General features: G+C 39.4%; 1 protein-coding gene across 1 annotated transcript; it reads right to left on the bottom strand.

Annotated features, from left to right (window-relative positions):
• Positions 1 to 61: 61 nt before the first annotated feature.
• Positions 62 to 18191, bottom strand: cald1b (caldesmon 1b). Its single transcript, XM_041794570.1, has 19 exons — positions 17850 to 18191; positions 17391 to 17491; positions 14287 to 14412; positions 12957 to 13281; positions 12829 to 12870; positions 12568 to 12750; positions 12109 to 12372; positions 11969 to 12004; positions 11795 to 11862; positions 10440 to 10683; positions 10174 to 10302; positions 7908 to 7951; positions 7739 to 7817; positions 7119 to 7250; positions 6895 to 7038; positions 4023 to 4091; positions 3247 to 3283; positions 1714 to 1838; positions 62 to 377 (listed from the first exon to the last, which is right to left on the bottom strand). The coding sequence occupies exons 2-18, from the start codon at positions 17462 to 17464 to the stop codon at positions 1813 to 1815; spliced, it is 2022 nt and encodes a 673-aa protein (XP_041650504.1). The 5' UTR covers positions 17465 to 17491; positions 17850 to 18191; the 3' UTR covers positions 62 to 377; positions 1714 to 1812.
• Positions 18192 to 18398: the final 207 nt, after the last annotated feature.

Genomic DNA, 18398 nt, shown 5'->3' on the forward strand with positions numbered 1-18398 from the left:
TTTAGCTTGAAAACAATATAACATTAATGCATCCAGACAGCCACTTGAAATTTGTAACGACTAACCTTGTTGAAAAAGATATTTACTACAAAATCATTTTTTGTTTAAATCATTTAACATTTGACACTCTGTCCTGAAGATCATTACAGGGTATAAAAGGAATTTGCATCACTGTTGAAGTAAAAACATCTGATGCAGGCATTCTTTGGTGTTGCTGATCCTGGTCCCATATCTTTTCTTCCCTCTGGTATGGACATCATCAGATATAGAGGTGCAAAGGTTGAGGAAGAGTTGATGCACACAGTAGCAGAACTTTGTGTTTGGTCAGGTAAGGCTTCATTTTAAAGGCGATGTCAGTAGCTAGGGTCTCATGCCAGCTAAAAGAAGAGACAGACATTAGATAATGCATCTATTACTAAAGTCCTAACTTATCATCAGCTGGTTGTAATTTGTTAATCACAGATGGACTTTTCTATATAGTGTTGTGAAAAAATATTTTCCTACTTGCGTATTTTTTTTTCATGTTTGTCACACTTAAGTGTTTCAGATCATCAAACAAATTTTGATATTAGATACAGACAGCCCAGTTAAATACAAAATGCAATTGTGAAATGATTTCATTCTTTAAGGAAAAAAGGAACCCAAACATATCTGACCCTGTGTGAAGAGTAATTTCCCCTTAAACCTACTAACTGGTTGTACCACCAGTGGAGTCTGTCATCACTGTGGAGGAATTTTGGCCCATTCTTCTTTGTAGGATTGTTTTAATTCAACCACACTGAGTTTTTATTTTTTTCCCAGTATGAACAGCCTATTTAAGGTCATGCCACAGCATCTCAATCAGATCTAAGTCCAGGCTTTGACTGGACCACACCAAAACCTTCATTTTTTTTGTCATTCAGAGGTGCTGGTGTTTTCATCTCATTTTCCTGCTGCATAATCCAAGTTTGCTTGAGATCATAAACTGGTTGCATAAAATTCTCCTCCAGGATTTTCTGGTAGAGAGCCAAATTCATGGTTTCATCAGTTATGACAAGTCATCTAGGTCCTGAAGCAGCAAGGCAGCCCCAGACCATCACACTACCACCGCCATTTTTGACTGTGATCTTCTTTTTTTTGAAATACTGAGTCAATTTTAAGCCAAATGTAACAGAAAGTGAACCTTCCAAAAAGAATATTTCCTCAAAATTACTGGGGATCATCAAGATGTTTTCTGGTAAATGTCAGGCGAGCTTTTGCGTTCATTTTGGTTGGCAGTGGTTTTGGCCTTGGTACTCTCCCATGGATGCCAATTTGGCCCGGTCTTTTTCTTATTGTTGACTCATTAACACTGACCTTAACTGAGTCACGTGAGACTTCAGATGCTGATCTGGGTTCTCCTGTGCTCTTGTAGTTGTTTTGGTAGACCGGCCACTCCTGGGTAGGTTCACCACTGTTCCAAGTTTTCTCCATTTGTGGATAATGGCTCTCACTGTGGTTTTCTGGAGTCCCAAAGCCTTAGAAATGGCTTTGAAACCCTTTCCAGACTGATGGATGTTATTGATTTGGTTTCTCATCTGTTCTTGAATTTCTCTAGATGGCCAAACGATGTGTTGGTTTGTGGGATCTTTTAGTCTACTTCATTTAGGCTGGTAAAAATAAACTCATCTTCAAGAATGGGGGCAAATACTTTTTCACTGTACTGTATATAGTGTGTGATGTTGGTTTGTTTACCGAGGAATGTTCGACTGTTGCTAGCATACAGCATATCCATCAGTCATATCCAGGACGCTCGTCTGTATGATTGAAAGCTGTTACTTTGTCATATGCCCTTTACTTCATTCCTCTGCCGTCTATTTCTGATGAAGAAGTGGGGAGGTTACAAACAAGCATTGCTATTTAGGTTCAGACCCGACACCCGACAAACACTTTTCCATTCCGATTGTTTAGCTTCGTCTGAAGGCTCAGGGCCTCGATGTAAGGAGAAATGTGATGACTGAACAAGGAGAGAAAAGACTGTTTTCCTATACTAACATCAGCTAATGTTTAATATGTTTTGACATGACAGGGTTGGATTTCAGCTCTTTATCATCAGCACTGAGTGAATAAGCCTGATGATCAGCACAGATTTGTTTCTTAAACTGTTAGTAATCCTCCCCAGCAGTCAGTTATAATGTGAAAATCAAGCAGCTGCACCCTGGTATGCTTAACAGCTAGCCGACACCCTGCATTGAATTGGATAGCCCAGGTGGCAGTGGGTGAACAGTGAACCACAAAGACACGACAGCCATCCCAGGAGTCTGGAAGGTTCTTTATACTGGGAAACAAGGTCAGGGTGAAGGTTTTTATTTTAAATATAGACCACGGTGCCTACAAAGCTGAGCCGTGCCAAAAAATCTCCAGCAGCAGATTTGATTTACAGTGAACAGCTAGTCTGGCACAAAGGAAGGCTGGTGGCTTGTGGTGGTTATGAGTCCATGGGGAGCAGTAAATCAGTCATGGCCTGCCACCCCCTTGTCCACAAAATGTTTTGAAGGGCAAATACACTTCACTGTAAACTCCCATTTCCCTCAGGGGTGATTAAGATAGTTTAGTTTGTAATATGTGCTCATTTAGGAGGAAGTATTAGCCTCCTTGATTAAGAAAGATTTAAAAATGACACTAAAAGATATTTCACTAGATGTAAATTATTTGAGAATATTGTATACGTCAGATGATTAAATTCACTATCATGCCTGTCAGTACAATGCAGAAATGGAGTCACGCTGGCCCCTTAGCCTGGCTTAACAACACACACTGAGTTATGGTTTGGAATGATTGCGTAGCCAGGCAATTTTCTATTTTTTCTCAACGTCATCATAATGACACAACTAAACATTATGTTAACACAAGTGGTGAACTCTGGTGTTTAAACTTAGGCAAAAAACTGCAGTTGAGTATCCATAACTCCAAAGGCCAGTGTATAGAACTGTGTAGAACTTTTGGGCTAGGGCTGCCATGAGCCCCTGGTCATGCCTTGGATGTCTCAAGAGCCCAAAAACCACTGACTGTCTCTGGGTCTATTAACAGGAGCGAAAAGCCCCGGATAAAAGAAATGCTGTTCAGCCTCAGAGTTGGCAGTCACTCCTATTTAGCATTTTTACTATAAAGAATGTTCATCAGCTCCTGGATATCAAACTATTCTTTTAAAACATCCAATACTGAAACTACTAAAGCAAGGTTCTGGAGAACATTCAACCACTATTTACAGTCAATTAAGAAACCTACCATTTGTGGTAAACTTGCTCTTGAGACCAGCTACCAGCTGTAAACAAAAAGAAGAAAGGAAAAGGGAAAAAAAGGCTAGAATGAGTAAAGAAGTAACACTGTTGCAATTACTATTCTAAAAGCAATGAGAACAACATAAAAGACTCCTCCCTTTGTGCCTCTTTTCATCAAAAATGAAATTATACAGTCTCTGAAAATAACTCTATGACTGTCTTTACTAAAACATTTCATTAAGGATTAGTTTGAAACATTTTCCAATTGAAATAACACAGCATGTTTACCTTTTGAGACCAAACTGAGACAATGAACAACCCAAATAGTAAAGTCAAATTGAATTGTCAAAAAATAATAATGAAGAGTTGAAATTTAAATAAAACATGCTTCATAGTTATGACTTTAAGTATGAAGAACTGAATTGGGTTGGATTGAAATGACAGGATTAACCTAAGCCCACATACTTCAAAAAGTATCTTAATCACAAGAAACCCCTAAATAATGGTTGTAGGCGGTTGTAAAGATAGAGTGTCCAACATGAGTGGAAATTTGTGATTTGGCAACACAAAACACACTCATATAATAGCATGAGCAAATATTGACACTGCAAATCAGTCACTCCATGCCAGTGGACATGCATTGAATTATTTTTGCCACAAATTACCTCTTGCACAGGTTTATCTGGTAAACTGAATGAAACAAACAGGAAATTGTCATGATAAAGCATTTGAAACATGAACATCTTCCCTACAAAGAAGTCAGTTTTTGTGTGTTTGTGTTACCTTGCCAGGTGTAGAGCCTTTCTTAGTTTCCCACATGCCACGCTTGTTACCGATGTCACCTGGTTTATCCTGTGACAAATAAGCAGAACCATGATTAGTGCTTACTAATAAAATACAATGACTGAGGTAGGATTCTGGTCTTTAATTGAGTGCTTACAGCTCATCTTAGAAATATTATGCTACAGAAAATACTAATTTAGTATGAAATAGCACAACTAATATAAATATATAAGTTAATTTCAAAGATTATAAATTTGTGTTTAAGCACACTGGTTCTTGAAATTTACCCGGTAAAAAGCCACCATTGCAGGAGCTGCTGCTATTAGCACCATGTGCTTAAACCCTATGTGAGGAGTTTTCAGCTAGTTAAAAACACGCCAAGATCACTGCTGATGCCAAAGGAGTAGGGTGTAAGACATAGTAATGGAAACATAGCAGAAACTTCTGTTTTTCAACATTCCACATTAAATATTCTTCATGAGCAATACTAACAAAAAACAAGGACATTTATGTTGAAATATGTGTGGTCAAGTCAAGTTCTTCCATACTAAACTCATCAAACCATCACTTCCTTGCTTTTTGCACTGGGACACAGTCATGTTGGGATAGTAAAGGGTCTTCCTCTAAACTGTTGCTACAAAGTTGGAAGTATAGCACTGTCCAAAATGTCTTGTGATGCTGGCGCGCTGGTAGTCGAGTGGTTAAGGCACATGCCATATACACAGGCGACCTGGGTTTGAATCCAGCCTGTGGCACTATTTCCTGCATCTCTCCCCTGCTTCCAACCCTATCCACTGTCCTATCAGAAAAAGGCCAAAATTAAATCTTAAAAAAAAAAAAAAGATGTCTTGTTATGCTGAAGCATTAAGATTGCCCTTCACTGGAGATCAGGGGCCTAGCCCAAACCCTGAAAAACATCACCATAACATAATCCCTCCTCCACCAAACCTCACAGTTGGCACTATGCAGTCAGCCAAGTCATGTTCTCTCAGCATCCAATTCAGCCTCACCCATCTGACTGGCAAACAGAAGAGCATGATTTGTCTCCCCACAGAAAAGGTTTCCACTGCTCCAAAGTCCAGTGTTGGTGTGCTTTACACCACTCCATCCAGTGATTGACATTAGACTTGGTGATGTGAGGCTTGCATGCAGCTGTAAGCTCCCACCACACAGTTGCTTATATTAATGCCAGTTGAAGTTTGTCATTCTTCAGCTATGGGCTAAGCAGAGCATTGGTGACTTTTACACACCATGCACCTTGGAGGTTATTGACCTCGCTCTGTGTTTTTATGTGGTCATCCGCTTTGTGGCAGGGTTGTTCCTAAATGCTTCCACTTTCTAATAATGTCACTTCCAGTTGGCTGTGGAATATTCAACAGGGATGACATTCCCGTTTTATTACAAAGATGGCACTCATCACAGTGCCACACTTGAAGTCACTGAGCTCTTCAGAATGACCCATTTTGAATCACAAATATTGGCAAATGGAGACTGCATGGCTAGGTTTTTGACTATATACATTGTGGCAACAGGTCTGATTGAAACACCTGAATTCAAGAGTTAAGAGATGTGGCCAAATACTTTTTTCCATATAGTATACATGTAAGTGACATATAGTTAATCATTACATCATTTCTTAAGTTGGAACAAACAGAAGGCTTAAAACTGTTACTGGTTTGTATGTTTAATGTTGATTAATTGAGTGGTTCTCAGTCAGTGGCTACAAGTGTATCAAAAGGGCCACAAGATTTCTTTAATGGTACCTAGAAATGATACATTTACCAGTTTGAGAGGAAGACAAAGTACATCAGGTAAAGTCTAAGTGAAGAAGACTGAGAAAAAAAAGTATAATTATAGAGGGAAAAAGAGTCAGAGGACAATGAAACACCACATTGAAAACATATAAGAGAGACAGAACCACAAAGGCATTAGACTGCTGTACAGCATTATCCCATCAGGGGGAGGTGTTGTCATTTGAGTAAGGTTTATGTTTAACTGTTCCTCTGGCCAAGACGTTTGACACCAAAGATATCTTGCTCGTAAATTTCACGTTAGAACAATGTCACACGTCATGCAGCATAGTGTAATGTCTCCAGAAGAGCTGGCGGCAACAGCAACTGGTGTCCTTCTTGAAGAAAGGACACAATGTCTTCCAAGTTCTAAATTTCAAATGACCTCTCCGACAATGAGTCATATTTAAAAAAGGAATTAATGATTCCTTGCATTTGGTTGTTTCTGTCAGTGTTGTATGATGGGGAAATCATGCTTTGATATTAAGTGTTTCAATGTGTAAAAATAGTGAGAAGATACAACCTTCCCATTACGCCTCAATAAGACTTAAAATACAGTTTGAGAGATACTTAATTATTTATTATTTGACTGAGGTGTGTACAAAAAACCTCTTTAAATGTCATGCTTGAAGTGCACTGTAAGACACTCAAAATACCTACAAAATGATTGATGAGTGTACAGAGGGGTGTCGAGGCAGCTGTGCAGGAAGGCATGTTGGCATTCAACAACTTGAAGTTGAAGTGTTGCTCTTTATGAGTGGGCAAAATATTGGCAAAAAATATTCTTTTAGCCAATGATTTTCTGCACATCTACCCTTCAGTACATTAAAGATCTTTCTCAAAATACAAGCAGACAAACAGGTGCTGTTAAGCCAGCTGTCCATATGGTGTCACTACAGTACTGACAGTGACTAGGTCAACATGCAGAGCTCTGCAGCCAGCATAGGACTTGGATGTGGATGTGCTAATGGTCACATTAGCATGTACAGAATATCAAAGGATTATTCCGTTCATGTAATGCTGGTGTCTCATTTACAATAGTGTCTGTGTGGTGATGAAGACGAGGATTTATCAGGTCTTACTGCTGGCTTTGCTGGTGATGCTGCTGCTGGTGCCGGTGCCGCTGCAGGTGTAGGTGAAGGTGTCGCTGTTTTCTCTGGATCTGCAGGCTTTGCCATCCAACTGTTGACACGTCCAGTCACGCCTCCTTTTAAACCAGCCAAGTCCTATGAAAAGACTCATCTCAGATCCTCTATGCCGTATCAGAGAATCTTTTTATGCTGGCCTTTTTCTCCTTGTGTCTCACCTTGTTGGCAGGGGCTGGACTTTCAGAGGAACTGCTGACGTTTCCTTTCTCCCACATGTTCTTGATACTCCGCGCTCCTCCTGTGGGAATATCTGCCATCGGACACTTTGGGGATTTGGCTTCTTTGTTTCCCTGTGGATATAAAAGATTGATTTAACTTTATATGGACATAAACAGTGATTGTTGATAAAGGATCAGTGATGGAAGTCATCAAAATGTTTTAGTCAAGTTTTAAGTGTTTTTGGGCCATTTTTTGACTAGATGTCAGGGGGTTTTCTTCATTTGAAAGGTTAAGATGCATTGCAATTTGCTACATTCAGCACTTACACTTACACCTTAAAATTAGGTGTTGAAAATAACTATAACTTATTCTTCTAAACTATAAAGTTAAGGAGACATAAATGGAAAACACTCCAATAAAAGTACTTTGAAAGTATGACAGTCATGAAGTAATTCTGCCTTTGGTTCTTAAACAGTTTTGCTATTAAATTTGTCTGCACTTTCACTGAAGAGGAATTTTATTAAATGTAGGAGTTACATGTTATGGTGAACTTTTATTGTCATATTGATCTGGTTCTTGCGACTCACAGAGTCTACTAAACATTGTTGCAAAGTCTCACCTGGATGGCAGAAGTGTACTGGTCCAGTCTGTTTCCTATCTTGGACACTATTGGAGTGTGAGACGCTCTGGGTGTGCTGCTATGTGGTTTAATAAAACATTGGACATTAGTTTGGCATATCAGTTTAGAAATGTTTTTATTAAACTCTGTAATACCTTGTATGGCTCACCTCTTGTTGGCTGACTTGTTCAAAAATTCTGCCTTTTCCCCGATCTGTAAAAAAAAAAACATCATGATTTATCTTTATACAAATTTATAATCATTTCATAAACAGTCTCCGATTGCCATGCACAAATAAGTTCCAACATGGTCAAACTATCCTGGCATCCCACTTGTCTCCAAGATGACCTCAGTGGTAGATGGAACAGTCTGTGTCTGGAAAGGTTTCACTCTACTTGAAGCCTGTCTTAGCTGATTCCTCAGGGACCAAACTGGAGAGTTTGGCTGTCTGGCAGCCAGATTACACACAAATACACAAAAATGCAAAAAGCTCACAGATCATTCTGTTTGGGTGACTTAAGAGGACACTGCGTTGACTTGTCATTATCTGGGGATCCTGATCAGAAAATCTAAATCAGCTTTATTGGTCATATATGCTTACGCAATAAGGAATTTGACAGAAATTAAACATTGAATATTAGATAAATATAAAACTGTTTAAAATATAAGATTTAGATATGTACAAGCTCTTGTTAGGTGGAGTGGTCATCTTTGTAACTCTGTGACTGTTGGGTGGTAATCTTTGTAACTCTGTGACTGTGGAGTGGTCATCTTTGTAACTCTGTGACTGTTGGGTGGTCATCTTTGTAACTCTAACTGTTGGGTGGTCATCTTTGTAACTGTGTGACTGTTGGGTGGTCATCTTTGTAACTCTGTGACTGTGGAGTGGTCATCTTTGTAACTCTGTGACTGTGGAGTGGTCATCTTTGTAACTCTGTGACTGTTGAGTAGTCATCTTTGTAACTCTGTGACTGTGGAGTGGTCATCTTTGTAACTGTGTGACTGTTGGGTGGTCATCTTTGTAACTCTGTGACTGTTGGGTGGTCATCTTTGTAACTGTGTGACTGTTGGGTGGTCATCTTTGTAACTCTGTGACTGTTGGGTGGTCATCTTTGTAACTCTGTGACTGTTGGGTGGTCATCTTTGTAACTGTGTGACTGTTGGGTGGTCATCTTTGTAACTCTGTGACTGTTGGGTGGTCATCTTTGTAACTGTGTGACTGTTGGGTGGTCATCTTTGTAACTCTGTGACTGTTGGGTGGTCATCTTTGTAACTGTGTGACTGTTGGGTGGTCATCTTTGTAACTGTCTGACTGTTGGGTGGTCATCTTTGTAACTGTGTGACTGTTGGGTGGTCATCTTTGTAACTGTGTGACTGTTGGGTGGTCATCTTTGTAACTCTGTGACTGTTGGGTGGTCATCTTTGTAACTGTGTGACTGTTGGGTGGTCATCTTTGTAACTGTGTGACTGTTGGGTGGTCATCTTTGTAACTGTGTGACTGTTGGGTGGTCATCTTTGTAACTGTGTGACTGTTGGGTGGTCATCTTTGTAACTCTGTGACTGTTGGGTGGTCATCTTTGTAACTGTGTGACTGTTGGGTGGTCATCTTTGTCACTCTGTGATTGTAGAGTGTTTAGTAATGACGACTCTTCCACTATCACCCTTATTTTAATTTAAATGCATCAATACCAGTGCTTTAAACCAAGTTGAATTTTGTCTGCCCTAAAAAGGCAAAGTCAACATAATATGATTAAGTAAGTCCCCATGATATATATCAAACCATGTTCAAACACAGAATGACCACTATCAGTCACACAGTTTCAGCATTCCTCCAAAAAATACCCCAGCAACAAAGTTTCCCGACACAGCTCTCTTTCACAACAGCCATATTAGACTACAGCACAGGCACCAGCTATCTATTTTTCCATTTTTTGTCAACTGAGACTAAAAATATTGATATCAACAGAGGAATTAAAAACATACTAAAACTGAACTTTAAAACAAGTAATATGTCAAGCTTCAAATCCTAGTTTACATTCAGAAGAAAGGGTTAAATAAGGCTTTTAATGGCTTACAACTGTTGATAAAAAAGTACAGATAAATGTTATGGTAATGGTTGTTCAGCCCAGTTAACAAAGAGTGTGTGTTTTTTTTTTTTTTTGTTTTGTTTTTTTTTTTGGAAAGTGAGAATATCCAGATTGATACTTGGATAAGCAACAACTTTAAGTGAATCGAGGTTTTGGTCCTCCAAGCAGTTTAGCCATGACATGTGGTCCATTTCCTGAATCCCCACTTTCTCCTTTCAGTTTCCTACTTTATCCATTGTTGTTTCCAAATAATGGCTAAAGGCCCTGAAGTAACAAAAAAAAAAACAACCTTTTCTCTTCATGCCGTAAAACGACTCTTGCATTTCTAAACACTTAGTGAAAACATACCTTTGAGGATCCTTTGGGACTGATAGCAAAGGAGGGTTTAGTGGAAACTTCCTCTTCCATCTGCTTCTTCTTCTCTGCAGCCTCTGCCCTCCTTTTCTCAATCTCCTCCTTCATCCTCTTCCTCTCCTCCTGTTTTGAACAGCAAAACTCAGTGGTTAAATGAAATTCCTTCGTGTGTATTCCTCTCTGGTCAAAAATAAAAGGCATGTAAACCAGATTAGTCCTTCCTACTACTACTACTCTGCCACTTGGCACTATATTCTCACCTGTTCTTTGGCTTTCTTCTCTTCTAGCTCCTGTTTCTTCTGTCTTTCTTCCTCCTCCATGATCTTCCTCCTCTCTTCCCTCTTCTTCTTCAGCCCCTCCAGCTCGGCCTCTGCATCCTGCTGCTTTTGCTTCATCTTCTCGATCTCCTCGCTCTCTGCATCATTTCGCCTGCGTTTCAGCTCCTGCAGCTTACGTTCGGCCTCCTGTCGCTCTTTGTCATCCGCCTTGGAGGTGACGTTGTCCCTGCTCACAAAAAGTCGTGGTTAATTATTGATCAGAAAAGAATTACACATGAAAACTAACGGGCGTAAATAATGAACATTTTATGAAGACTCGTCAGAAAAGCACACAATGATCTTTAAAGGTCAGGTGGGACCTGAGCTGAGCGGAGTTTTCTTACTGCCTCATTCAGATGCTCCAGATTTGTTAAAAATAGTGATTTACAGTTAGAATTCTAGGGCTACCTAACATCACAGTGAAATATACTTTTTGTATATGTGGTCCCCTCATAATTTGTCAGAGTTTGTTTTTCTTCTGACCCCTTCCACATCTGCACATAAATTAGCTTCTTTGTATGGAAAACATGGTCTCTAAAGTGTGGTTTTGAAGCTTTATGATGGCAGGTATTATATTGGAAATGCTATCCCAAACTAACTTTAAGTGAACAGGCACACCTCCCCCACGCAACTCTACCCCCAACCCAATGCACAGTGTGTATTAAAAATGGCATAACCCACATAGCAAAGACATTCGTACCAGTTCTATAGTGCTATACTTTAGCATCAGTAGTTTAAAGTAGTAGAAGAAAGTATTGATTTGTTTTAAGTGCCATGTGTTCTTGAATAGGCAGAAAGACACAAGAGGGAATCTGATTTAACCACTGAAGAATTTGGCAGCAGAGAAGAAAGACAGATGGAAGCAAAGGTGTAAGTCAAGAGCATAGAGCTTCACTGAAGATGGTTTTGCACTCTATGGACCAGCCTCTACAGTCTTATCCAATGAAAAAGTCTGCCTTTGAAAACCCGTGACAGCACCTGTATACCCCGCTCAAATGAATACCAGAGCTGCACATGTGTACTGTCTCATTTTGTCTTCTTGCTCTTATAGGCCCATAATGAATGTGACAGACATTCAGTCACCTTCTGAGATTTGTTTGAAAAGTCCTGCCATTCCCAAATGCTTTGTATAGCAGCTTTTTTCCAGATTAATGTTAATAATTTATATTCTAAACAATGGATGTATGGGAAAGTCTGTCGGGTGTATCAGGTTAACTTGTGCCAGCTCATCTTCTTAAAAGCTGTGCTGACTGAAATGTAATTGACATCTTGTCAAGTCAGTGAGTAGTCTGGCCTACCTTGATGTCTTCTCTGTTTTCTTCAGTTTATTCTCAAATGGAGATCCGTTCAGCTTGGTGGGTTCATTCTTGTGAAAAAAGGGAGAAAGTAAGACATCAAACATTTTCACAACATAAACTTATTTTCTGTATGATGAGGATATTTATATGGGATGGTAAAATATTTTGGTTTACCTTTTCCTTAAAACCAAATTTCTTTGATTTCTCCTCCTTAAAAAAGTGAATGCAATATTTTATTATGTTTCAAAATGATGGCTGAATGTAATTTTGCATTTTCCATATAAAAAGTGTTAGTTTGTAAATCTAATTGGTACCTCTTCTTTCTTCTTCTTCTCCTCTATCTCTCTTTTTTTGCGTTTCTCCTCTTCTTTTTTCTTCTTCTCCTCAGCCTCCTTCTTCTGCTTTTCCTCCTCTTCTTTCTTCTTGGCCTCAAGCTCCTTCTTCCGCCTCTCCTCGTCCTCTTTTTTCTTCTTCTCCTCCAGATCTTTCTTCCTCTGCCTTTCTTCCCCCTCCTTTCTCTTCTTCTCTTCCATTTCTTTCCGTCGATTCTCTTCCTCTTCCTTCTTCTTCTTCTCCTCGATCTCCTTTTTCAGTTTCTCTTCCTCCTCTTTCTTTTTTCTCTCCTCCATCTCCTTCTTCTGTCTTTCCTCCTCTTCTCTTTTCTGTTTTTCCTCCTCCTCTTTCCTTAACCTCTCCTCCATTTCCTTTTGTTGTTTTTCCTGCTCTTCTTTCCTCTTTCTTTCCTCTTCCTCTTCTCGCTGTCTTTCTTCCTCCTCTTGCTTGAGCTTTTCTTCCATTTCTTTCTTCTGCTTTTCCTCTTCTTCTATCCTTAGCTTTTCTGCCATCTCTTTTTGCTGCCTTTCCTCTTCTTCTGTCCTTTTTCTTTCTTCTTCCTCCTGGTCAACATTCTGCTCAACCTCTCCTTCCACAGTGACAGTCTTTTCCTCTGTCTCCTCCTATAAGAGGAATAAGATTTGCTTCAAGTTTAATCAAGTTTTTAAGAGTTAACAGAAATCTAAAATCCAAGTCAGTACCTCATCTCTTGTGCTTGTTGTTCTTGATTCATCAACAGATTCCTGCCAAGAGAAACAGAAACATCATCTATGACTAACAAATTCACCCAAAACAGTCTCAAACATTTTTAAAAAACTTTCATTTTAACCTTCTCATCTCTTTTGTCCTCGTCTTCATTCTTCCAGGAGTTTGTCTGTGTTTCTGCCACCTCCTCTTGGACTGGTTCCTCATCCTTCTTCTTCTCCTCTTCCTCTGTATGGTCCTGTCTGCTCCTGTTGTTGTCAGAACACTCCTCTCCCTGCGTGCTGTCCGTACCGTTAGTGGTGCAGATGATGGGGTCGAGCTCCTTCTGCCTCTCCATAGCCTCCTTCATTCTCCTCTGCCGGCGCTCCTCCCTCTTGGCTAGCCGATCCAGGAGAGCCTGGTCATCGTCTGCTCCTCCAGTGCTAGTTGTGATGGAGGACTCCGTCACACTGCAAGCAAATCAAATACATTTTTTTCCATAACAATAACTTTGCCTGAGATTAGAATCATATTAATTATTTTGCTTACTTGAGCTGTAAACACACCGTTGTATTTTTAATGTCATTTTGCATTTTTATATTTTATATTTTTCTGTATTTTATAATGGCAGTCAAATGAACAAGTCTGGGTTTGGCAGATAGCATGAGAATGTTACCTGTCTGACTGCACTGTGCCAATGTGACGTTTGGTGGAGGAGGTGTAATGGTATGGGGCTGTTTTTCAGGGTGTTTATCTCCAGTGAAGGGAAATCTTAATGCTTCAGCATACCAAGACATTTTGGACAATGCTATGCTGCCAACTTTGTGGCAACAGTTTGGGGAAGGCCTTTTTTCTTTTCCAAGATGACTGTGCCCCGGTGCACAAACATGGTTTAATGAGTTCAGTGCAGAAGAACTTGACTGGCCTGCACAGAGCCCTGACCTCAACCCCAATGGGCACCTTTGATATGAAGTGGAACGAAGGTTGCAAGTCAGGCCTTCTCGTCCAACATCAGCGCCTGACCTCATAAATCCTTTCCAGAATGAATGAACACAAATTCCCACAAAAGCACTCCAAAATCTTGAGGAAGCTGCCCAGGACAAGTGGACGCTGTTATGGCTGCATATTAAAGTGCATGTATTTGAATACAGTGTCACTACAGTCCCTGTTGGTGTAATGGTCAGGTGCCCAAATACTTTTGTCCATATAGTCTATTTGTAAGCTTTTACATCATGGTCAATAATTTAACTCACATCAGAACAACATTTGGATGTTCTATTTTAAAATCTGACTATTTTTCCTTCCGTAGTGAATAAAAACCTCAGTAGTACAAAACTGTTTGGATCTTTTTATGTCAAGTGGATTTCCAGATCTCTTCACATCTTATTGTCCTACTTTTTTCCACCAAACTTTGTTGTTTTTGTTTTATCTATTATCTACATCCTTTTTACCTAGAAATGTTGTTTACTCTCTACCTGTTGGTGTCGATTACATCAGAAGCTCCGGACTCCTCCATCTCTCTCATCTTTTTCCTCTCCTCCCTTGCACGGCGCCTTTTCTCTCGAGCTTCCTCTTCATCATCATCATTGGCCAAACCCGCACTAAAATTTCACACACAGAGAAATACAGGAATTGTATTGTCTTTAAACAAAAATACAAAGCTGAACAAATACTTGATCAAAGGTTCCCACTAACTGTACGAATAACCCAAGATCCACTGAGGAAGTAATTCACTCATTTACAATCCAACCAAAGCCAGAGTCAAGCTGTGATGTCAAAAATATTACAGTTAGTTTCCAACAAGAGAACCATAACACACTTGGAGTGAAATATGGTGACAGCATCCCAGATAACAGGAGAATTCAGTCCAATGAGGGGAAAACTACTATTATCAGAATCTAAAGTATTGCAGAGGAAGCTATGTTAGGCTGGAATGAAAATGGCAGACCAAACATTCCAGCGTCTGTAGCGTTTCCTCAGGCTGCAGAGAAGCTGAGAGGCAGGGGAGGCAGGCTGTGCTGGCACTGCTGGCAGGGATGCCTGCAGGACTGTGAGAAAAATGGCCAGGAATGCCTGTTTTTTCCACTACAATTCTGTTTGGACATCAGATATCACAGCCAGTGTATTTTGAACTGAGAGTAAATAATGCAATAAGATTGGACTTGTTTTACAGTCTTGATACTTTGGCAATTTGGTTATAATTATGACAGATGTGTCATGTTATTTTCCCCCTTTTTCCCATCTTAAATTGTGAGGAAGTTAAAAATAGGTCTATATTTGTTTTCCTTGTTTCTTACTGGTCTGAACTGGAAATATAAAATCCAGTGTTTTTTCTTTGATTGAGCCTCAGAAATAAATATCCTCAGACTTTCATGATAGTGAGAGATTGTCTGATAGTGCTAAAGATTACCTTGCCAGATTTTTACATGGTGTAAGGTATATTTAGAGTGATTTTACCCTCTTGATTTGATCTAGAAGACAATCAGGGTTGCCCTATTCGATGTCATAGATATAAAACATGTTAATTATTTTCCATTATTTCCTGTTATGTAGGGGGAACTCTAAGGATGGACCAGCACACGCATTGTGGACTGTCATATGGAATGGACCGATGGCCAATCAGTAAGCAGAATGACTGAAGGAAGCACAACACACACAGCCATGACACTGACAGTAAAAGTGAAGCATAAATTTAGATGGATGTCAAAATTGAAACAGGAAAAGTAGCTATACAACACACCAAGGACCACAATGACTACCTTAACCTCCTAAAATGCATGTACATGATGACATTACATTTTTGTTTTCCTACAAGATTGTATTCAATTCTGCAATTAGAATTTATTTAATGATGTTTTGGGGTATTTTATGGCTTTATTCAGGGAGGAGGACAGAGGATAGAGTCAGAAATAGGGATAAGAGGTGGGGGTGAGGCGTGGAAAAGGAGCTAAATGCTGGATTTAAACCCAGGCACACACGTGCATGGGGCATGACCTAGCTGCTATACGCCCCCCTGCGATTATAATGTTTGATATAATTGTCCAGAAAGTAATTAGCTTGAAATGCTCAAAGGTTTTGTGAGTGTGTGTCTTGTTAAGTTGTATTTGATGTTTTTGGGGAATCTTGTTCAGAATTTTGGGAATTTGTTTGGAAATTTTCAGGCATTTTCATGTAGAGTGGAGCCCTTTGTAATGTTCAGTATATTTTATGGAAATTTCAGGGAATTTGTTAAGATGTGTCTGGGAAATTTATGTTGCTTTTTGTTTTTGTCTTTTTCTGGGGGAATTTGCATTTTCATGTGTATATTTGTTTTTTGGGGGGGATCTTTTATTGAAATGATTAGGCTTTATGATTGTTTTTCACTGAAATATTTGGGGATATTTGAAGAATCCTTGGAATACTTTTTACCTCTCTCAATGACTGACACCTTTCAGACCTCCATGGTGGGTCAACATTGGGGCAAGAAGCGACATACTAACCCTTGATGGATTTTTTCCTTAGTTTTTGGTGTATTCATTTTACCTCCCTCCCCCTTACCCTTACCTTTTATAGGTTCAACTACCTAACCCTAATCGTCTTTGGGTTTTCCTTAGTTTGTGTTGACAACTTTTAATTGATTTTACATTCCAAACAAAAGCAGGATGTTCTGTTAATGTTTGATCTGCTGTTTTGGCCAAGATTTAAATCTATTATTATTTGTCATGTTATCATATTCAGGCTCTTAAGTTTTCAAAATCAGTAAAGAGTTTAGAAATCTCTCAGTATGTGCCAGGATTTATCAGGTGTTAATATATCACATGATGTCTCCAAGTATTTGAAACTGTTTATTTGATTCTTATTATTTTATAGTGTCACACCTGCAGGTCATACGCTTCATGCATCAACAGTGAGTTAAAACTGTCTATGCTAATTTTTTACATTTCCTTGCAGTGAAATGTGTTCAGATTGTTTCCTTTTTGCCATAATTGTGCTGAAAGATATAGTCTAAAAGTCCTACTGTGGCTTAACTCTCAGGTTTTTAACTTGTAGAGCAGATGTCAGCACTAACTCCTGGTATTTTTTATTTATCTAAGCCCCGAGAGAAAAGGAGGGAGGCTGCAGAGAGTGGGAGACAAAACCAAACAGCAGCACAGTTGACTGACTCCCTGATGAGTGAAAAAAGGCGGCAGAGATCGTTAAACTGTCTTCGCCTGAACACCATCCAACTCCTGTCTGCTCTGATCTGCACAGGATGAACGCATTTACAAATACAAACAGTAAGCCCAAATCACTGAGCATCTGTCCCCAGGAGTTTTACTGACTGGTAGACTGTTAGAGGAGCAGAGAAGAAGAAACATCTTTAAATAGTTCATTGCGGTGTGATAAAGTTTGTGCTTTAGTTAGCTGAATTAAACCCTAATGCACAGTATTAAAGTAAAAGAGCTTAAATTTAGATTGCTGTGATTCATACATTTAAAGCATTTGTGTGTTTAACACTATGAACTCACTTTTATTTTACTAAACTGAACCAGTGTTGAAACTTTCACAGCCACACATGTTCTTCAGATAGATGCTGATATATACTTAAAGGTTTACTCACCTGTCTGTTTCAAGGCGCATCTGCTCCCTCCTCTGCCTCCTCTGCTCCATACGGCGGTCGAAGTCATCGTCCATGATGCCAAAAGATTCTCCTTACTTTTGCTTACAGAAAAACATAAATTTAAATCAGATAATTTTTGAAATATTCAATCACTCATGAATTGATTTAGACATTCTTGTGTTTAAAAAGGAGAACAATGCTTCTGGTTGATGCCCCTAAACTGATTGCACATTATTCAAAGTTTTGTCATACAACCATGAGATGAATCTAATGTTATCATGTTAATTTCACAGCTTTGTTTTGATATTAAGTCACAACATATGACTTACAAAAAATGAATAGAAACACTGTCAAAAATAACCTAATCGCACCAGATCAAACTAAAGGCAGACCCCCTAACAGCCTTATGACTCAGAGAGAAACTTAAAGAGCATCATTGCATCTGTTAGTTTATAATACCGTAACAGCAGCTGAAGTTTAGTCCATGAACAGCAGCGTCTCCCCTCTCTTCATACATCAGCTTCTACAGTCTGGTTTATATCTCAGCGTCTCCACAGCACCAAGAATTCCTGCTTGTTCTTTCAGCCACTTTAACTACCAGAAAAGGCAAAGGCAGCCTCAGTGTTCCCCTCTGTTTCTCCTTCAGCCTCCCTCCTCCTCTACGACTTGACTCCTACTCTTGCCCTCTGTCTCACTTCCCCTCCCTGATCTGGGTCCAGACTCTCCCTTATGGTTTCCCTGGGTTTTTCTTGTTTCATCCTCCCAGAAATGTCTCACCTCATTTTAATCAGGTTGACTATTTTTAATCATTTCTCTAAAAGTACACGCTCTAATCACTTTTGTTGCTTTCTCTCGTAGGCCTACTTTCTTTGCCACCACATATGAAATTTATCCTAATTGATCTAAACGTAAATACCATTTAAGAAACATGCCAGTTTGTCATGCACATACGCCAGACTGCAATACATTTACCTGTTTTCTGCCACTTAAGCTTAATGTCATCTCTGT

Source organism: Cheilinus undulatus, linkage group 9, assembly GCF_018320785.1.
Source record: "Cheilinus undulatus linkage group 9, ASM1832078v1, whole genome shotgun sequence".
Lineage (NCBI taxonomy): Eukaryota > Metazoa > Chordata > Actinopteri > Labriformes > Labridae > Cheilinus > Cheilinus undulatus.

Excerpts from the sequence above, each read along its gene's own strand:
- cald1b (XM_041794570.1), bottom strand. The coding sequence starts at position 17,464 with ATGGACGATGACTTCGACCGCCGTATGGAGCAGAGGAGGCAGAGGAGG. Across the intron at positions 10,684-11,794 it reads AAAACAGAGAAGACATCAAG|GGACAACGTCACCTCCAAGG; the intron begins GTAGGCCAGACT and ends TTTTGTGAGCAG. Across the intron at positions 7,039-7,118 it reads GTCCAGCCCCTGCCAACAAG|GACTTGGCTGGTTTAAAAGG; the intron begins GTGAGACACAAG and ends GTCTTTTCATAG.